The sequence below is a fragment of the Anser brachyrhynchus genome, assembly GCF_964034855.1.
Source record: "Anser brachyrhynchus genome assembly, chromosome: 15".
Lineage (NCBI taxonomy): Eukaryota > Metazoa > Chordata > Aves > Anseriformes > Anatidae > Anser > Anser brachyrhynchus.
Genome location: NC_137733.1, coordinates 13150046 through 13171172, shown reverse-complemented (window position 1 = coordinate 13171172; position 21127 = coordinate 13150046). Strand labels below are relative to the sequence as shown.

General features: G+C 61.4%; 1 protein-coding gene and 1 long non-coding RNA gene across 2 annotated transcripts; both read right to left on the bottom strand.

The window, feature by feature from the left end:
* Positions 1 to 5300: 5300 nt before the first annotated feature.
* Positions 5301 to 16937, bottom strand: LFNG (LFNG O-fucosylpeptide 3-beta-N-acetylglucosaminyltransferase). The gene is made up of 8 exons (XM_080556427.1): positions 16440 to 16937; positions 9600 to 9648; positions 8803 to 8902; positions 8525 to 8678; positions 8280 to 8365; positions 7824 to 7989; positions 7333 to 7418; positions 5301 to 7221 (listed from the first exon to the last, which is right to left on the bottom strand). Exons 1-8 carry the CDS (start codon positions 16821 to 16823, stop codon positions 7155 to 7157), a joined length of 1092 nt encoding a protein of 363 aa, XP_080412553.1. The 5' UTR covers positions 16824 to 16937; the 3' UTR covers positions 5301 to 7154.
* Positions 13141 to 16433, bottom strand: LOC308178203. The gene is made up of 2 exons (XR_013939636.1): positions 15520 to 16433; positions 13141 to 15241 (listed from the first exon to the last, which is right to left on the bottom strand). It is a non-coding gene; the product is annotated as an uncharacterized lncRNA (long non-coding RNA).
* Positions 16938 to 21127: the final 4190 nt, after the last annotated feature.

The following is a 21127-nucleotide window of genomic DNA, read 5'->3' as shown; positions in this document are numbered from 1 at the left end:
CCAGGCCAACACCCCTGGATGTCACCGCCATGTGGCACCGCTGGTCTGAGGGCTGCTGAGAGGGGACAGCTGCCCTCAGCCCTGTGGCCAAGCTGCAGGTCCTGGGCACCCTTCTCTTTGCTGGCGTTCTGCCCTGCTCCGCTCCCCCAGATTTTATGCGGACCTGTCCTACTCCCTTGGTGGGCCTGACTGGTGTGAGCGCGGGTTTCATTCTGTTAATTCTGTATTTGGTTAAGCACCGTGTGTATTTAGACTGAAACCCACTCCCGTGGTCACAAACCCATCAGTAAGGTGCAGAAACACTGATGGTTTTTTTGCTGCCCCTTTCACCCTCGTGTGAATCTCAACAGAAACCAGTTTTCCTCCCCTCACAAATAATTGACAGACCAGCCTCCCACCTTGTTTTTCCCCCTAACGGAGGGACCTGTACGTTCCACCTTCGCCCCCTGCCCTGAGCTGATTAAACCCACTCTGAGGCGCAGGGGGCTTGGAGCAGCCAAGGGAAGCCGATGGCGTGAAGGAGAATAAAGCCCCCACCAGAGTCAGCACGTAAATATTTTACCAGGTTGACAGACTCCCACCAGGGATGGGAACATGCGAGGCCACCGGCCCGGTGACCTTTCCCAGTGCTTTCCAGCCGGCCGTGCCCACAGCCTCAGGTTTCGCTCAGCCTCCTACACGGGTCCCTTCTCCCCCAGGAGCCGGGGTGAAATATGTGTTTGAATAAACCTCGCCTTCAGATCAGCCTTCAGTAGTGGGCCCTTAGATCTCCGACCTCTAAGATAAGGGAGGGAGGGGTGCCCCGGGGAGACGCTTTCAAATATCTGTGTTACTGGCGTGTGCTGAGCTGTGCCGACAGGAGCGGTGCCTCCAGGAGGTGGTGGTGCTTGGCGGCTGTTCTGTGCTGGAAAGCCAGCACGCTGGTGGCTGCTGGTGTGCCCGCTGGGACCTGTTACATACCTCTGTCCCCGGTCAGCGGCTGGGTGGTGACTCCTGCTGCCCGTGGCGGTGTGCATGCCGAGACCGAGGCTGGATTTGCCCAATTTCTTCCATTAACCGCACCTGAGAGCTGGGTCCGTGGCTCTCCTTCTCTTGCATCCCTCCAGAGCTGCGATTCCTCACATTTCCCAGCCCAGGGAAAGCCAGTGGGCAGCCAAAATTGCATCTTGTCCTCTGCAACCCTCTCTGAAGCACCCCTGGTCCTGAGGAATGACCCCGTCACCCCTTCATGAATGCTCCCGGGAGCTCAGCAGCCTGCCCTTGCAGGACAGAGGATGCAGGGACCCGAGCTGGGAGCCCACTGGGCCTGAACAGCTGAGAGCAAAGCCTAAATGGGGAGAAACAGATCTGTCTGACCGCATGGGGATGCTGAAGTCCTGTTCTTGGCAGTCAGGCGGGTTTGAAGCGGAGGCAGCCGCAGGAGGAGCGAGGGGGGAGGCAGCAGCCCCGGGGCTCTGCAGGGCTCCTCTGCAGCTCCATGGGGGCACACACGGCGGAGCAGAGGCCGTGACCTCCCGGCACATTTACCGGCAGCCTCCTGCCTGCTGGGGTGGCCGGGCAGGGGAGGAAGAGAGCCTGGATGCGGCCACCTCGGGCCACGGGTCCAGCCACTGCGACAGAGCAGCCGGGCATGCTGCTGTGCCATCGCATGCGGCATGGGGAGAGGGGACGGGTGGTGGCAGGAGCAGAAGGACTTTCTTGTCCATGCCTCATGTCTCTATTTCTGTATGCAGAATCACACCATGGTTTATCTTGGAGCTGCAGTCGGGAAGGGTCCTGCCTTAAAGCAGCTTGGGGCAGGCTGTTTCTCACAGCGAGCCCTGTGAAAATCCCCGCTCAGCCCTCAGGACAGGCTGTTAATCCCTCCTGGGTCCGTGCAGGGGCTTTAGGAGGTGTTGCAGATGCTGGTGATGAGAAGCTTTTCTCCCACCCACCCCCCCTTCCTCTTCCCACCAGCTGAACACCACGGGATGGGATGGGATGGATGCTCTTACCCCATAAATCACCAGGCACGCAGATGAGCTGCTCCAAACGCAGCTGCGTGGGGCTGCTGCAGGGATGGGCTGCTCCAGCCCCTGCTCCCCAAGGGGCTTATAAATCACTCTGTGCGCCCCAAAATGCCCAGAGCCTGCTGGGAGGGGGGGGCTCCCTGCGCCGATGTGTGCTCAGGACCCTGCAGGATACGACCGTGCCGACCACGGAGGGGACTGGGGAGAGTTAGTGCCCGTGTTGGCCATGGCGCACCCATGTTCATGTCCTTTATGTCTTGGCTCTCGAGAAAAGTGCAGGGCAGTCCCTAGGATGTGGCCAAGGATCATCTGAAGTGTCACGGTGGTTTTAGTCCCCTGCACCCACTGGGGACAAGCACAAACCCAGCACGGTCCCCCCAGTGAAGCCATCGCAGTGTGGGGAGGATGGAGGGGGGACACATCCACTGAGGACGAGGCCGGAGGGGTCAGCAGCAGGGCCGTATAGCAGTCCCACAGCTTTGGCTGGCAGCACCGTGGGAAGTGCTTCCAGCTGTGTTTAAGATGCTCGCTTCGTCTCCCGCTCGCCGCCTCCTTGCCAAGCAGCCAAAGGAGCAGAGGCAGCCCCGCTGCGCGGCTGGGGAACCAGAAGCAGCAAGGATCTGGGAGCCCCGGGGGCGGGGGGCAGGAGGGGACTTGGTTTGGACAGGGACACGGCTGGTCTTAGAAGGCAGGAGGAGAAAAACACACTGTGGAAGGCTCAGCAATTCAACTTCAAGGGATGGATGCAGTAGGAAGGTGAGCAAGCTTTAGGGGCAGGTGGGAGATGGCCGGGAGCTGCTTTGGGGGCTGGCTGCCCTCGGCTTTCCAGCCCGTCCCACCGACTGCAGATGCCAGCGAGGGATTTTACGGGACATCCTCCTGTCCCATCCATGGGCTCAGCCATCCTGGTGCTGGGACACACAGCTCCCAAACACAGGTCAATAGATGACAGCGAGGTGGATTGGATAGCCAGATGGCCGTGTGCGTTGTTTGGGTTCTGTGATTTGGCCGCTTTTACGCTCGTTTCCCACAAATGTTCCCCATTTGCTGGCCAGAGAGGCTGGAAGTGGAGCTTGGAGAGGATTCACACAAGGCTCTCCATCTCCCGTCATCCCCTCCCATCCCGATTCACAAATATTTCTCGCCGGGGCTGCTGCCAGTACTGGTGCTCATCCCATCGCAGCGCAAACACGAGTCCCCAGCGAAAAGCCTCTGCACCACGGCGCTCCCGCGCTGCGAGCCGGCTGGGAAAGCAGCAACTCACACAGCATCCAGCACACTGAGTGACCCGAATGCAAGCTTTATTATTAAAAAAAAAAAAAGGGAGGTGAGAGAGCAGCAAAAATGACTAATGCAGAGCCTCACTCTCCGCCCTCCATGCTGCAATCCTCCCTGGGGGGGCTGGGGAAGCCTTCGGCACAGTGCTGGAGCATCTCTGGGGCATGGCGGTGTCACAGAGAGGTCCCCACATGGTGACATGTCCCCACCGAGCCAGGCTCGTCCTCTCCCTCTGTCCCAACAGTTTTGCTCCAAAAGGTACCGCGAGTTATTGGGAGCAGCCCCAGCTGCAGCGATCGTAAACAGGACGTCCCACACCAGCGCCGGGGGCGCAGATGAAAGCGGGCTGGCCTGTTGAGCCCGCCAAGTATGTGAGAGCAGCAGGGCTTGCTTTTGTTTTCCTTTTGTTTATTAATGCCTGTATTTATTTACTTTTCAGCCCGCGAGTAAGGAGGCTGGGAGCCTGGTGTGGGATGAACTGGCGGGCTTGTGTTCTGCCTCGGCTGCTCCCGAAGGCTTGCTGGGGTGCTTTTATTATTTTATTTTATTTTATTTTATTTTATTTTATTTTATTTTATTTTATTTTATTTTATTTTATTTTATTTTATTTTATTTTATTTTATTTTATATTTTATTTTATTTCATTTTATTATTTTATTTTATTTTATGTTTTAACACCCCCCCCCACCCTCCAGACACAGTGCAGCACCCAGCCTTCCCCCCTGCCAAGGGGGGTCCCCACTCCCTACAGCCCCATCCCAGCACCAGGCTGCAGCCTCCAACTCCCCTTGGCCTCCCCCCTAGGAGGATGATGACGATGATGATGGTGAACACAGGATTTGGGCTGGTTTTGCCAGAAACGTGCCCTTGGCACCCACTCTGCTTGGATGACCCAGGGAGGGCAAGGCTGCGGAAGGGGTGAGGGCGCCTGGGGCTCCTCCAGCCCGACCCCGCGCTGCCGGGAAGTGCCCGCGGCCCCATGAGCAATAGGAAAACGCGCGGGCGAGCGGCGGGTGGCACGGCTTCCTGCGCCTGACGCAGTTTCCCTTCTGTGACCCCGTGCCGGGAGGGGTGCAGGGGGGTGAAGCGGGGACAGGGGACCGAGAGGTGCCAAACCCTGCACCCTCTGCACGGCCAGGGCCAGGCGGTTTCGCAGGGCTCGCTTTCCACCACCCCCTCTTTGTCCAGGGCATTTTTGGTCTCTCCCTTTTTTGGGGGGGTGCCAGTTTAGGGCGATGCTCGGTTCCCTTCTGCATGCAGCAGCCCCAGAGGGGGCTGCTGGGGGGGGGGGGCTTTTGGTTCATTTTGGGGCTGCCTGAAGGGTGTGTGTGTGTGTGTGTGTGTGTCAGGGGGAGGGGGTTGTTGCTTTAGCACATGCTGACTTCCTGCTAGGATGTATTTTTAGCAAGGCCAACCCATGATAACCGAGAAATTCAAGCGAAACTGTAAAGTAAGTGTGTGCCTTGAAAAAAAAAAAAAAAAAAAGGTAATAAAAGATGCTGGGTAAAGAGGAAGGCGGGGGGGGGCTGGGGAAGGAGATGACTGTGGCAGATGAAAGCTGCTCTGGTTGCACAAACAGCGCTGGGTTTAGGAAGCAGGGGGGCAGACCTGCCGCTGGTGCCACAGCACACGCAGGCTGGGTGTCGGTGGTTCCTGGTGTCGGAGGGAAGGGGCTCGGGCCCCCCGCAGCCCCCGGCCTTCCCACGCACACGCCTGCCGGCCGGCTGTTAACACCCCCCTGCTAACAACCGGCTCTCACCTCGCCCCCAGCTCCGCTCCCACCCCAGAGCCTGGGAAAACCCATTCCCGAGGTGCTAAGCCCTGATGGAGCCTTTTGGGGAAGGGAAGGAGGAGATGATCCCCCCCCCTCCGTGGGATGCAAAGGGGCCGGTACCCGTGAGAACAGAGGGGGATACAGGGGCAAAGCCTCTCCGTGCATCCCCGAGAGCTTCGTTAGGGACAGAAACAAGCGCAGCCCATCCGTAAAGAGACACCGGAGCCCAGGACCAGGTGACTGTGGTCAGCAAAAAGCTGCTTTATTGGTGACGGCTCCCACGGGGGCCCCGTGGCAGCGATCGGGTTCAAGTCCCTGAGAACACGCTGTCCATGCTGGTTCCCCAACCCACACCTATTGCTTTTAAACACATCCTAGTTACAAAAAGCACAGAGTGACGTTCCAGATACTGGAACATATAAATTAAGGTAAGTGATAGTTACAAGACATCGCAATTTTTTTTTTTTCTTTCTTAAACAGATTATCAGAAGGTTGGTTTTTTTTTTTCTGATCCACAGAAAACGTATAAAAAGCATTTTAAAATCTACATAATTCTTAATGTTGCTGATTTTGGTTTTTTTTTGTCTTTTTTTTTTTTATATATAAAAAAGGCACAGTAAAAAAATACTGGCACAATAACATATTTACAACGCACCCATTATGGGCTATCTTCACTCAGCTTCAGGTTGGAAACATTCGGCTCCAGCTCTGCCCGCTTCTCCCCGGGGAGTGCGGGCTGGCAGTGGCCGCGGGGGGATGCAGGACCCCTGTCCCTGCCCGCACTGCCCAGCGCTGGGCTAAATCCATCCCTGGCTCACGGCAAATTTTGCTCTGGCAGCGTTTCCCAAACCATTTTTGCTCCTGGTGTGCCTGGAGGAGTGGGACACCGCCCTTTGGTCCCCCAGTGCTGGCCTTGCTGCAGGATGCACCCCATGTAGGAGCAGGAGCAGAGCCAGGGGAAGAGCCTGCGATGGCGTGGGGGGACATCTGCTCTTTTGGGGTGCCCGTTGCCCACCAGCCACAGGCAGAGAGCAATGGGTGGGCTGGGAAACGCTGCCGGCCTGTGGTGGGTGCCCATCCAGCCAAGCACCTCTCGGGCACTGCAGCCGCCCCGGCAGCACCCACTGGAGGATGCGTGGTGGGGGGACACCCACATGGCCCTCAAGGACAGACCCTGAAGTGCTACTTTGCAAAGGCGCAGGGTGCCCGTGCTCAGCCTGCCTGCACCCGCAGCCACCCCGCTGTCGGGCAGGGAGGTGGCACCGGAGGGAGACACCTCAGCGCTGTGCAAACACAGCTCTGGAAAAGCCCTCCTCCCGCCCCCCGTATTTATAGAAAGCCTTTAAATTAGTCTCTATAAATAGTGCATAGATTTACGCCGCTGAAAACATTTCAGCGGATGTAGGGAGCTCTGGGGAATGGAGCGAATGCTGGTGGTGCTGGGCTTGCCAAGCCACCCGTCTGCCCCACGGTCTCCCTCTGTGGTAGCTGATGAGCACCCAGCAGTTTTGCAGCACTGCAGTGTGTCCCAGCATTTGCCGTGGCCAGGTTAAAAAAATAAAGACTTTGCCTGTGAGGAGCCAGAGCCTCAATGCTGAGATTTTGGGGGCTGGGAGAAAGGATGGGGACAGGTTAGGGGTCTGCGGGAGCAAGGAGGGGTTAGAGCTGAGGGTGGGGAGGCACACACCAAAAAAAAAAACCACCTTAACATCTGGAAGGAAAGAAAGAAAAGCAAGCCAGGGTGAGGCAGAGCTGCGCAGCACCGGCTGCCGCTCCCCACGCATGGCGCGGGGCTGGCTGGCGGGCGGGGGGCTCGACCCAGGCGAGGCAGCCCCCCCGTGCCCCGGGGTTAAGTGCTCAGGACCCGTCCGTGCCCGCCGTCCCGGAGCGGGCAGCGGGGGCGCGCGGCCGGGCAGGCAGGGCAGGGGACAAGGGGCCGCACAGCAGCCTTCAGTACACACACACTGTGCAATACCACAGCAACGACGGCCGGCCGGAGGGCCGACACGGCCGCACGCACACACGCGAGGTCCCGCACGCCCGTCGGATACCGGGGAGACTCGGGACGAGGTTGGGAGGGGACACGCATCTCCCTAGTACACCACGTTGGCGGGGCACCACGGCGTGTCGGGGTACAGCAGGCAGTGCACGGAGCGGAACCTGCGGAGGAGAAGAGCGGTGCTGAGCACAAGGTGGTGGTGGCCACGTGGTGGCACGGCCCTGAGGGGGGTCCCTGCCGGCGGGGTGCGGGATGGGACCCCCCCATCTCACCTGGATGGGTCCTCCTCGACGGAGAAGGCTCCCTTCATGTGGATGGAGTTGCGTTTGTTTTCGAACATGCCGTAGCTTAGTGTCACCTAGGGGAGAAAGCACAGGAGGGTCAAGCAGCCGACGTGGCCACGAGGATCGATCGGGGGGCTGCAAAATTCACCCTGCTTCTCACAGCCTCCTGGGACAGGCTGATGGGGCTTGCGCATCTATCATGTCTCGGCTGAGATGCCCAATTTTTAGGTGGCTCAAGGTAAAGGTGACCCCTCCTTGCACTGCAAAGGGATCCCACCAACGAGCCTCAGCTGAAAATCTCATTGTAGGGCACTTCATTTGGGGATTTCAGCCTTTAGCTCCAGGGCCCAACCCTGCAGACCCTGCTCCCAGGCTCCCAAAATCCCATTGCGTGCCTACACCACAAAGGATAAAACCATACGAAGGTACCAACCATCCCAACCCCTCCATCCAGCCCAGGGCCCTCGGGGCAGGGTTACCTGTTTGTGGATCTCCGTCTTGGGCACCTGGTGGAGGTTCTCCAGATGCGAGTGGAAGAGGTTGCTCCGGATGAGCTTGACGCCCAGCACGGACTCGATGATGTAGCCGATGGTGCAGTCGTCGGGCAGGCGGATCTTCTCCGCCGTGCTCATGAAGTGGCCCCCGCTGTGGGGAGACAAAGAGGAGCTGCAGCGGAGCGAGGCCCAGGGGGATGTGGGCACCCCGCGGGGCCTGCACTTGGCTGCTGGGCACCCGGCCCGGCTCTAATTAAAAGACAATTAGGGGTATTGAGGTCCTTTCTAGCTCGTTTCCAAGCCCCTGCAGAAGCCCCCATCAAGGCAAAGCGAGCCAGGTGGTGGGACATGTTCAAACATCCCCAAAGGTGCTGTCAACTCTTCCGTGCCCCGCTGGGACCGTGACGGGTCCCGCTGGGGGAGCAACGCCAGCGCTCTTACCTGGCCCACGGGCTCATCTTCAGCGCCAGCCCCCGGCTGATGCAAAACCCTGCTCCTCCCGTGGCAAACCAGAAATGCACAGGGTGCTGCGAGAGAGGGGAAGCAAAGGCAGTGAGACCTCCTCGGGCTGGCCCAGACCCCGGCCCGCATTAAACCAGCCCCAACCTCCCCCCCCTCCAGCACCACAGGAGCTTCCCGCGGGGCGCTGCTGCCACGGCGGTCCCCCCGTCATGTCCCCCCCTCACCATCTTGTTCTCGCTGATCCTCTCCGTGGCCTGGATGGGCCGGTCCAGGCTGGGCTTCCCGATGTAGATGTCCTGCGTGTGGGGGTAGCTGGAGAGCAGCTTCACCAGCGTCCGCACGTTCACGTAGTTGTCGTCGTCCACGTGGCAGAACCACCTGCAGCGGCGGCAGCAACCGCGTCACGCTGGGCCGGGGCAGCTCCCCGCCTTACCAGGGCCGCCCAGGCCCTGTGGTGAATTACAGCCCCGAAAGGCAAACCCCGTCCCCAAGCACCGCTTACTTTCTCCCGGACTCGATGAACTTGTCGTACTCCACGGCCATCTTGCAGGACAGGGCCTGGCGGCTGTGGGCGGCCGAGCAGTTGGTGTTGATGACGTTTCCTGAGGGAAGAATTGGGGTTAAAACGCCGGTGCTGGGGCATCACGCTCCCCCCAGACGAGGACGCTTCACCCCAGGTATGATGGGGGGACGAAACCCCACGGGCTTCATGCTCGGTGGTGCCTGTGCCATATTGTTTTGGGCAAAAAGCAAACTTTGGCTCTTAGGTGCACGTGAGATGAAATGGGGTTGTATCCCAGTATCCCAGGGCTCCCACCCTACATGTAATGCCACCCGACATCACCCCGCCTGTGCCCCTAGCACCCTGGGAGCAAGGAGGATGGATGGAAGGGGCAGGAGGGAATGGGGCTGGCTTCTCCACCCAGGATGCGACAGCCAAAGCCCTTGCTCTGTTCCCACTGCCTTTTCCCACAGCGGCCACCTGTTATTTGCTTGCCCAGCTCAAAGGGAATCGCTTCCCGGCCTGAAAAGGAGTCATTTGCATGGGGAGAATAGGCTGAGCTGACCCCGACCCCGGGCAGCGGCTGCCAGATAAACGTCCCCACGAAACCCCGGGGTCTAAACTCCAATGTTTTTGACTGTTTTTTGATCATTTTTTGACTGTTTTTTGGCGTTCCCCAGGGCACGCAACACAACAGCCATGCTCCCTGGTTGGGGGAACACCCCAGCACAGCCCCAGGCACCCGCCACACTCAGCCAGGTCACACACACACAAAGGGCCAAGGGCCACAAACTCACGTGCTTGCTTCTTCAGCTCTTCATCCTCCCCGTCTGTGAAGATGAAGGTCTGAAAGAGAAGATGAGACACCTTTGAGGACCGTGGGGCCGAGGCCACATGGCTCTGGACACGTCCCAGCAACCCAGGGCAGAGCGAGGGATCAGCCCCCATGGGGCACCGTCGGTGACTTCTCCCTCCTGGCTAAAACCCAAAGCAGCACCAGGGTGCTGAGCAGCCCTATAACATTCTTGCCCTTGGATTGAGGGGCCTCTATTTACACAGCTCCTTCCTAGAGCCTGGAGCATCCCCATCCTCTTGCCCTTCCCACGGGGGCAGCAGCGGCGTGGAGCAGCCCGCTGGCACCCATATAGGATTTCGGGAGAGGCAAGGGCTGACCCGGCACGAGGTGGACACACGGAGAGGAGCGGGGAGCGGGTGCAGCTCCGGAGCTCCCTCCTTCCAAGCAGGGACTTCAGACTCCAGCTGGAGGGACCAGCACGTGCAGCAGGGATGCCAAAGCATCCCTGGGCCCTCCCCAGGCAGGTGTGTTTGCCCACGGCACCAGGTGCCAACCGTGTCCCCACCTGTGTCAACAGCACGCTGCGGTCCCCGGCCGCTTGCACAACACCCCTGGGGTGGAGGAGCCGGCACCCACGGGTGCCTCCGGCCAGCTCCAAGGAGGGGACCGTCCCCCGCCACCTGAGCTGCCCGCCCGGCTGCACTCCTCTATTTACACAGCTAATTCCTGGCATATGTCGCCCGGGGAAGGGGGGGGCCGGGGGCCGCTGTTCGGCCTGGATTTGGGGAAGGGCGAGAAGCAGGAGCAGAGAATAGGGGGTGGGAAAGGCACCGCGATCAATCAGCGCGCAGCAAACAAAGCTGGGGGAGAGAAACCACAACCAGCTGCCAAGCGCTATTAAAAACCAGACGTGCACAAAAGGGCAAAGGAGGAAAGACAAAAGGGCTGGGGGGGGGGGAGGCAGGAGGCGGCGGGGGGGGGGCACGGGGCCCGAGCGCTGGGGCTGAAGAATTACAGGCGAGCTGGAAATTCGGTGCCACCCCGCGGGCAGCCGGCCCCAGCAGCGCGCTGGGGTTTTGTGGTTTGTTTGAGGAGGGATCGGGGCCACGACAATAGCGGGTGCGCAGGGCTGACTTTACTCAGTGGAGGAGAGTTAAGCGGGCAGCAGCAGTCATTAGCATACAGCTGCGCTGGTTAACCCGGCGCCGGCTTTGCTCAGGGCCCGGGCGAGCAGCGAGGGCGGCGGGGAGAGCAGAGACTTGCTGGAGGGATGAACAGGAGGGTGCGTTCCTGGGGACAGGGCTACAAGTGACCTTTCGGGCTTGGAAAGGGGAAAAGAAAAAAAAAAGTGTGGTGGAGAAGGTGGAAAGGCAGTTCTCACAAATGCACGGCCAAGCGCCTGCTGTGCGTGCCTGGTTTTGGGGTGGACAAGGGTCAGCCCCTAAATGGGTCGGTAAGGGTTAGAAGATGTGGGACCTGCTGATGAGGAGGGGACGGCTGTGGGATGGGGACCTCGGTCCATCAGCTGCAGGGCCGAGGGCGTCCTTGGCACCCCAGGATTGTCAGGAGGAGCTGCCCAGGGATGGTGGAGATGATCACACCACAAGCACTGCCTCACCCACCCCAAGGCGCGTGGGGCCTGCTACGTCCCCATCCACCTCCAGCCGTGCCTCTGCTCAGGCGAGACAGAAAACGTTTGAAAATGTTTGCTTGATTAGATCAGAAGCGCCGTCCAGCAACTGTGCCTTCAGCCGCTCCAAAAATAACCCCACAGCCCATCCTCCGGCCCAGCCGCTATAAATAGGCCACGGGACAATTGTTTATTGCCGGCCCCCACCGAAAGCCCTCATCCTACCGAGCCATCTTCCCCCCACCTCTCCCTGGGCACACCCCCGCAGTTTTCCCAGGGCAGGTGGGAGCAGGTGGCACCTTGGGGACACCATGGACCAAGCAGAGGGGCACCCAGCCCTGCACGTCACCCTGCAGGTTCCCCACCTCCCGCTGCCAGAGCCCAGCCAGGTATTTCAAATCAAAACCAAAATATATATATTTTAAAAATTTATTTATCTGCCTTTCTTCTACAGGAGCCGTGCCCTTCGTGCACAGCCCTCTGGCCCCGGGCAGGATCAGGCACTTGGAGGTGTCAGGGAACTGGGGAGGAAAGGAGCCAGGAAAGGAGAGGGGCAAGAAGGCACCGTGTCCAGGGGATGGGGGAAAGCCGTGGCTCAGCCTTCCCCTGGGACCAACCATCCTACAGCCAGGGATGGGGCTGGGCTCTGCAAGTATAGCCCAGGGATGGGGAAAAGGACACAGGCAGGACCCCGCCGGTGGCTTTGCTGGTCCCTGCTCAGCTGTGACCAGGCAAAACACGGCCAGAGCTGCAGCTCCAAGGGCTGGCTGTGAGGGGCAGCACCCCAAGCAGGCTTCGTGCTGTCACATCCCCTCGCACCCTCACCCAGCACAGCCCGCAGCAGCCACAGCCTTGACGCGGGGACCCATTTGCAGCAGGATGGGACACCGCAGCCACAAGCTGTCCCCTACAGCCAGCCCCAACAGCGGCATCACCAGCCCATCTCCCACACAGAGGGCCCCCAGCCCTTGCGCTTACCCCTCCCCATCTCCCCCATCGCCAGCTATGTCACCGATGGGGTCCGAGACCTCCTGCCACCCCACACAGTTAATTTCCCTGCAGGGCAGAGGAGAGGAAGGGCCCGCTCCCGGCACGCTGGCGGCCGCCCTGCCTGCCCAGACCCCTGCCCCGGGAGGCGCAGGAAGCCTCATTGTTCTCCAAAGTGCAACTTCAAGAAACACAGGATGCCAAATCCCCGCCGAACAATAGCTGCCCCCCCTGAACGCAGCCCCGCACAATGTGGCCAGGCAGCACAGAGGCACCCCGGGGTCCCCATGGCCAGGGGATGGTGGCAGCCCCCATTCTGCCTGCGCGGGGATGGGAGCCCCCCAGCCGCCTCTGGTCCCCTGGGGAGGGCCGTTTCTTTATTATTTTTTTTTCACCCTCCCCTCCATTTCTCCTTTCGCAGTGACTCATTTCCCCTCCTCTGAGCGAGCTCGTGGGTTGCTCTGAGCTTGGTGCTGTGCAAAGCATCCCGTGGGCCGGGCCAGACGTGGGGGCAGCCTGCCTTCTTCCTCTTATGCCACGTTTCAAAGCGGTCCAGGGGGGCTGCCAGGGCTGACGCACACCCAGCAGACATCACACCTGCCCCCCCCTTCCCCTGCCAAAAACGGGAACCTCGGCCAGGAGAGCCCCGCAACCCCACAGCTCACAAATCCAGCGCCTTCCCCATCACATCTCACTTCCCCATGCTGGAAGGGGATGGAGCACCCCAGCACCCCCCCCGCAGCACCCGGGGGGGCTGGCAGCCCCTTTCACCCGAAGAAAAAGAGGGAAGCAGCCGCTCGCTCAGCACGAGGGCCCTGGGGCGAGGCGGTGAAGGGGTGCTGGGTTTGAAGCCCCCGCCGGGATGGGGTGCGTTGGAGGAGCAGCCCCTCGGGGAGGTGTGGGCGCTGCCAGAGCAGGTCTCTGCCCAGCTTTCTGTCCCCTCCAGCAGATGTTTGCTGCAAACAGCCCCGCTCCAGCCCGCGGTGGTTGGGAGGGAAAGTCCCCACCTCGCCTCGGCAGGCAGGGAGCAGCACAGCGGCCGTGTCCCTGTCCCCATGGCTTTCCCCGGGATGGGGTCCGGGCTGGCACAGCCCCGCAGAGCCAGGGAAGGGGCTCACAAGGCTCTGGCGAGAAGCCGAGGGCCTTTCCTCCCCCTGGCTCCTTGCAGCAAGAGGAAGAATCCTCCACTGTAATTTTAAATGCTATAATTTTTTAATAACCTCCGTGCAAACAATGAGCTCATTGTGCAGCCGGGGTCCCCCGCCCTCCCGCCCGGCGCTCCACGCACGCCGCTTGCCTGTGCCGAGGCCGGCAGCATCGTTAGGGGCAGGCAATTAACAGGCAGGCAATTAACGGCCCTGACAGCGCCCTGTCCCTGCTCACCCCCCCCACAACCACCCTGCCTCCCAGGCTGCCCAGGGAGGGATGCTCACACGTGAGCCAAGTTGAGCAGTGCTCAGCACACCCCAGGGCACGGCCAAGGGATGGAAGGGACCCAAGGGACAGGAGGCACAAACAGCCTCCCCCACCCCAGCTCCCCAGGGGGCACCCAAGCAGGACGCGTGCCCATTTCCCCCCCCCCCGAGGACACGAACTCTGGCCAAGGTGCTAAAGAAATTTTGGGAGCCGCCAGGCCAGCGGAGGAGCGTGCTCTCCGGAAGGCAAATGCAGGCGCCTGGAGCAGGAATTTTTCAAAGCCTGCAATTATCATGCCAAGTGGAGGGGGGGGGGAAAATGAGCAGCTCCCACGCAGGCGGGATGACAGCCCAGCACAGCCCAGCACAGCCTGCAGGCACCGCAGCATGCGCCGAGCACCCGCTGCCCTCGGTGCCCCAGGGACCTGGACGTTTCTCGTGCAATTCTGCCACTGCAAAGCACCCGACTGAGCAGGAAACCCGTGGGTTTGGGTGGTTTGGACTAGCTTGGCATCCAGGACTCGTGCATAATGGCCACTTTCCTCCTCCCCCCTCTATTCTTTCAAGTGTAAAGTTTCCCCCAGGCTGCACTCCAACGGCCTAAGGATACAAATGCCGAGACAGCTGGAAAAGCTCCCCAAAGCGAGGAGGGGAAAACCCCACAACTCTTCCCCAGTGCCGCCTGTCTGGCCTTGCTGGTTCAAGGCAGGGAGCAGGCTCTGAAGGCAGCCGAGATCTGCCCTCTGTGCAGAGAGAAAAGCAGGAAGGAGAAGGGGGTGCCCGGTGCATGAGCCCATTGCAGCGGGGTGGAAGGGACAGACCACAGGAAGCAGGGGCTATTGTAGGCAGAACAAAGAGTGGGGAGGAAGAACACAATAGCTATTCCCCCTATCTGCCAGGGTGCAGGCTGGAGCTACCTGCCAGATTTAACCCCTTCTTGCCAGAGCTCGCATCACCCCTCCATGGAGCCTGGCTAACCGAGAGCCACGAGAGAGACTTTGGGAGGAGGAAAGGGGGGAAGGAGGCACTGCGCCAGGCAAGGGGATTCTCAGCCCTCGGGCAGGGGCTTCCCCCACACACCCCTGTGCTGAAAGTGAGAGGGCCGGGATGAGATGGGCCTGACTCAGACCAAGAGAGCCGTTGGGGCGCAGGCAGCCCCACCGCAACCCAGGGCACCAGCGGGGAGGTGATGCACGAACCGCGTAGGACGGGGCAGGGATGGAGAGGAGCCACACGGCACCAACACCAAAAAACCACCACCAGACAGCTTGGCCCCAAGCACGAAGCAGCCCAGGGTGCCCTAAAGTTTCCCCAAAGCAGAGGCAGGGTCAGTGGGGGAAGGCTGGAGCCGACGGCAGCAGCGCACGGGCTCGTCCCCTCCGTCCCCGCGGGAGTTTGCGCCGCCTCCAGCTCGCTCCGCAGCTCCTTGTCCTCAAGTGCTGCACAAGGGCCGTCACTCAGCGGCTTGGCTTGTCAGTCGGGCACCTCGCCGGGCTGCGGCCCCCCTGGCTTCATGGCCCTCATCTCTAGGCAACCTGACCTGGACACGGCCGGCTCCGGCTCCCCCGTTCCCATGGAAAGTGCCACACAAGAGGCTGCGAAGCCTTTTCTCTGCGCCGGGAGAAAAGGGGCTTTGTTAGCTTGCCCAGGGGGACAGCGTGAGAGCCGAGGCTCGGGTCTCTGGGAATCCAAACGGACAAACGAAGCAAAACAAAACAAAAAAAAAACAGAAGAAAGCCGGGGCTCGCAGGAGGGAGGGGAGGGGGGAAGAGCAGCCATTCCCAGGATCATCTGTAGGTGCTCAAAGAGCGTTTCCCCCACCACCACCGCTCTCCACCCCCTCACAGTGACAGCGGAGCATAAAAGAGGCTTCCATTAAATAACCGTACCAGGGAGAGACGGCAGAGCCACTGCCAAGTCCCGGCGACCTGAGCAAAAAGAGGGACAAGATCCACAGAAGAAAAAAATAGTAAAAACGAAAAAGAAAAGTCAGCGCGCTTGGAGTAACGTGCAGGAACCGAGTGTGCCCACAAGGTCCAAGGGAACTGAGCGAAGGAAGGAGGCACGGGCAGGTCGAGCCCCCTTCTTCCCTCCCAGCCACTCCAGGCTTCCGAAAACCACCGAGGAACAATTCCAGGCCAGGAGGAAACACGTGAAGACAGTAGGACGGGAGGGTTAGGACGAGGCGTAACTTACTCGGGAAGCTGACTAAGGCTAGAAAGAGTGCCTTAAGAGCAGATGGCACGGCACATTTCCTAAGAAAGCCCCCCCCCTTTTTTTTTTTAATCTCTTTCTGAGCTTGAAGGACACAGCAGGGCTGCCAGGACGGGGTGTCACCAAGCTCAGGGCTGGCACCGGCTGCAACTGCCCCAGCACAGGCGAGCCGGAGCAGACCAGTGGGAGCCCCCAGTGCTGCCCAGATCCTGCCGAGGGGACCGGGAGCCTGGGCACGGCTCTCTGAGGCCTGTGTCCCCTGGGCAGCCCAGTGCCTGCACCCCCGGGACCCCCCAGGGCAACCTAGGAGGGCGCCGGGGCTGTACCCAGCACCGTGCCTCAGTTTCCCCACTGGAAACCCTTCGAGGCAGCCGGGCAGAGCCGAGGGCTGAGTTTTTGTGCACCACACTTCACGGGGAGCCCGGGGCAGGGGTGGCCGAGCCCTCTCCATCACTCCCACACCCATCACTCACCCTCCCCAAAACCACCCGAATCTCCCCCAAAACACCCCCGGCGCTCGGTGCCACCGGGCGGGCGGGCGGAGGAGGTGACACCCGCCTTGTCCCCAGCCCTGCCCCGCCGGTCGCGACCTTACCATGTCGCGATTGCGGGAGATCCAGGTGTCGAGCAGCAGCTCCAGGCGCGCCTTGTGGAACTTTTTGGTGGTCTTGACGGCGATGAAGACGTCGCGGGGCGAAATGTCCTCGGCGGGCGGCCGGGGGGGGCTCGGGGGGGCGGCGGGCACCTCCCGGCGGGCTCGGCTCAGCCTCCCGAAATAATCGCCGAAGCTGCGGAGGCCGCCGGAGCCCTGCGCCGCCTGCCCCGCCGCCCCCAGGCTCTGCAGCGCCCGCTGCGCCCCGCCGGCCTCTCCCCTCGCCAGCCCCGGCCTCCCCGGAGGCTCCACCATGAGCACCAGGAGGCAGGTGAACATGGAGCCCACGAGGGACAGCAGCAGCTTCCTGCCGCAGCTCTTCAGCATCCTCCTCCACCTCCTCCTCCACCGCCGCCTCCACCTCCTCCTCCCTGCCGCCCCGCTCCGCCACCGGCCGCGCTCCGCCCGCGCCGCCGCCGCCGTCCCCGCCGCGCGCCGCCGCCGCCGCTTTTAAACCGCCCCCGGCCCACCCGGGGCGGGCCCGGCTCGGTACCGCCCCCACGCGTGGCCGTGGGGCGTGGGCAGCCCCTGCTCCTGCCCCTGTCCCTGCACGCCCCTTGCGAGCCCCCTGCGCCCCCCCTTCGAGCCCCCTGTGCGCCCTCTGCGCACCCCATGCGCGCCCCCTGTGCGCCCTCTGCGCGCCCCATGCGCGCCCCTTGCGACCCCCATGCACGCCCCCTGCGAGCCCCCTGCGAGCCCCCTCATCGGGGGTCGCCTGTGCCACAGCCACGTCCCCCGTGTCCCCCCCCCCCGGGGGGCTCAGGGGGCTGCCCGCTGCTCCCGGCCCCCCATCGGGGTACCCCGGTGCCCGTACGCCATCAGCCCTCGGCCGACCCGCGCCCCTCACGCTTCCACCAGGCTGCTGGGGAAATTGGGGATGGGGAGGCGAGGGTCGGATCCTGCCCTGCTTGGGCAGAGCTGGAGGAAGTGGCAAGGGTGGCGGACCCCGTCCCGGCTGGTATGGAGCTGGTGCCGGTGGGCAGCCCCCGCAGCGCAGGCTGAAAATAAATCCTGTGGGGGTGTCCCCAGTGACTGCTAGCCATGGTAACGACGCCTTGCGAAACGAGACGCTGTTTTCCCCACCAGGCGGTGGGAAAAGTGGGAGCTGCGAGGGAAAACCGATTGGGAAGTGCTCCTGGATGTGCCACCAACCTGCTATTTTACTGACGCCAAATGCCAGGGTTTCTTTCCCCCCTTATCCCCGTCTCGCCAGGCAGGGAGCTCTCGGGGTTTTCTCTCCCACCACATGCTGTGTCTGCTACAGGGAGGCGGATTTGGGTTTGGGCCTGGGCTGCTCGGTAATGCCATAATCAGGGGCTGCTGCATTTTTGGGCAGGGCCCTTGTCCAACTTGCATTTTTCCTGCTGTCACGTGCTCCATTCATCTCTGGCACAGCATAAACAATGCTCATAATACCAGGCAGGACGAAGCAGGGAGGCAGCTTCCTCGGGCAAGCCCCAGCGTCTGCCTTCTGCTGGGTTTGGGATCTACATAACCCCGCTCAGCCCTCCAACCCTGGCCCCGGGCTGCGAGTGCTGGGGGAGGCTGTGGACGTGGGTTTGGTTTTGCATGGCACTGCCCACGTCTGGGGAGGGACCTGTCCTGCCAAAGAAACCTCCAATAATAAAAGAAAAAAAATAAAATAAAGCAGTTAGACCATACAAACACAGGAACCAAATCCCACAGTCACCACTTCCCGCTATTGCTGCAGAGCCCGGCCTTCAAGCCTCGGCTTTCTTTTCCTCGGGCGCCTTTTGTCTCCAACCCGATGGCACAGAAACCGTGGCTCGAGAGGCAGCTGAAAAGCCCGACCGGCAAAACTCCGAGTGAAGAAAGAGCGCCTTTCTCCGCGAGCCAAAAGGGGAGGAAACACACTTGTCCCCCGACCAGCTGCTCTCCCGCTCCTGCAGCCTCGGAGGTGGCCGGGGACACGTGCCGCGGCCAGATGTTGGGGTCCCGGCCGGCGCCGCGGGGCCGGTGACAATGCGGGCTCTGTGTGCCCCGAGCGACGCGGTGGGGTCTGGAAGCCACCGTGCCACCGGCACACGGGTCCCCTGGGGCCACACTAACCCTGTTCCCGAGGCCAGCTTGCCGTGGTGGTGGAGGAAACCTTTCTTTCATCGGCATTGTCCCGCCGGAACGCGGCTCCCCGGGGATCGGCCTTGTCCCCGCAGGCTTCCTCTCGAGGCGCCTGGCCTTCTGGCTCAGCCCTCGCCTGCCACACAGATGTCTCCGGCCAGGCATCGTGCTGCTCGGGGAAAGGGGACGGCGTGATGGGGTGAGCCGTCCCCACGCCTGCCCCCGCTGGGTGGCACCTGCAGGGCTGGGAGCTGGAGGTCGCTGCGGGGAGGATGCTCTCTGGAGTGTCCCATGCCCAGTTTGTCAGCATTCAGCCCCTCTTCTGGGCACCAAGAGCCTCGCCCTAACTGGGGTGGCACCATGGCCAGGAGAATTTGGGTGTCCTATAAACACAAGGGTCGGGGGAGAAGGAAGGTGTAATGTCTGCTCTGCAGGAGGGACGCCAGGGCTGGCCCAGGAGGGGCATCTTGTGTCCTCCCCCGAAATGATCCTGCTTTGGATGCACCCCATAACCTATCCACTGAGATGCCATGGGGGGAGCCTGGCCATGGCTGCAGGGGGGCTGTGGGGTTTCTGCAGCCTTCCCTAAACCAGACCCCCATCCAAACCTCAGGGATATGCCCTTTGCTCATCTCCCCCTATCCCAAAGCCAAGCCTAGCAGTCGAACAGCAGGCAGAGGCACCACCCCAGCTCCTTCCCACTGCAAATTACCCTCACCAAAACCCCATACTGGTTTCCAATGGAGCTGGCTGCACTCACCCCACACCGACCCAGGGCAGGGACTGGCGTGGGGCACCTCCCATTCAGCCACACCGTGGGATTAGGTCGCTCTAAATTGGTTTAAACCTTCCACATTGCCCCCTCCACAGCCTGACCCCGGTGCTCTATAGGTGGTCCCTAAGAGGCTCACAGCTTCTCAGGGCTGCTGAAACGGGTAAATAAATTCCCTGTAATAAAGCGTTTGGGTCATCGGGGAGAAACGCCATGCCGGGGCTGTGGATTGCAGGACAATTTCCATGCCTCGTCGGACAGGGGTTAAAAGCTGTGCCAAACACAGGCTTCAACGGGATCGCGGTGCTGTGTGTATTTCGTGGGGTTTGGCCCTGTGTGTTAGGGTATGCGATGGAGGAGGGTGGCTGGGGAGCCATGGTGCTGCTGCAAACACCATCCTCCTCGCCCCCCCGTATTTTTTTTCTTTCTGGGATTTTGTGACAGCACAAAAGGAACTTTGCATCAATTACTGGTAGGAAGCCGGCAGCGCCCCGCGGCAGACTTCTGCGCTCCCCGTCCTGGGCTTGGTTAACTTCCCATTGTGCGAGCGAGGGAACAGGGCAGCGCTATTAAGCCCCAGTGCGAGGCTCAGATTTTTTTTCATGGCCTGGCATTTTCTACCCCCCCGGGACCACAAAACCTCCCTGCCCTTGTAGCACGGGGCCTGGCGGTGCCATCGGGGTGGCTGCACAGAGCCCAGCACCCAGACGTGCTGCGGGTGCTGTGAGTGCCCGCCTGATGCCGAGCCGTCCCCGTCCCCCTCGGTGGCTGTCCCCAGCTCCAGCTCCCACACCGGGACCTGGCGCAAACCCCACCATCCCTCCCCGACCCCAAAACCCTCCGTGGGGCTGCGGGTCCCCTCGGAGCAGGGCGGGGGGACGGGGCGATTTGTGCAGGGCGCGCTGGGATCCCACGGGGGCCGGGGGGCTATAGAAATGCAAAGCGTTATTATTTCCCTGGGCTGAAGCAGAGGCCTGAGAAAGGTTGAGCGAGAGAGGCAGCGAGCGGGGAACAGCGGGGGATTTAGCTCCTGAAAGGGAGCCGGGGAAAAAAGCGGGCGAAGAGCCTCATTGTGCGCCGGGCAGGGGGGGTCACGAGCGAGTTAAACTGGTTAATGTATTGGAGCGGCTTCCTCCGAGCCGCTGGGAGAAAGCAAAGCGCTGCAACAAAAGGCCGGGGGAGCATTCTTGTGGGGAAAGTGGGCTCTCTTTAAAAGGATTTGATTTCTTTTCTGTCAGTTGAATGGAATTTGGTGGTGACTCCTTCAGGTCTAAGAATTTCGGGCTTTGGTGGTGGCGGGAGGGGATGGTCCCGTTCCCCCCCCCCCCCTCCTTTCACTCGTCCCCATCCCGCATTCTTCTCCCACCGGGGCCATTTCCAAGCCCGCTGCCCCCTGGATCACGGCCCCCATTGCTGGGGGGAGAGGGGCTGGGGGGACACCAGCGGCCCCGTGGCCACGCTGCCCCTGAGAGAAAGGCAGGGGCACAGGGCGGCCTGCGCGGCCTGGTTTCTCATGGTCACTGTTCAGCCGCAGAGGGGGGGGGATGCTGGAGGAAAGGGGGGGTCCTGCGATGGTTGGTGCCCCTCTTGGGGCTCCATGGGCAGGCCGGGGCGTGGGGGGAGCTTTCCTTTGGGGAGAGAATTGTAAAAACAAAGGTATAAACAGGAGGGGAAGGGAGTCAGCACAGATGGACGGATGGACAGAGGGAGGCCCCAGCTGATGCCAGCGTGGTGCCTCGGTTTCCCACAAGGTGCCTGTCCCCGGGGCAGGCAGGGCCAC

Excerpts from the sequence above, each read along its gene's own strand:
- LFNG (XM_080556427.1), bottom strand. The coding sequence starts at position 16,823 with ATGCTGAAGAGCTGCGGCAGGAAGCTGCTGCTGTCCCTCGTGGGCTCC. Across the intron at positions 8,903-9,599 it reads AGAGCTGAAGAAGCAAGCAC|GAAACGTCATCAACACCAAC; the intron begins GTGAGTTTGTGG and ends TTCTTCCCTCAG. Across the intron at positions 7,990-8,279 it reads AAGATGAGCCCGTGGGCCAG|CGGGGGCCACTTCATGAGCA; the intron begins GTAAGAGCGCTG and ends GTCTCCCCACAG.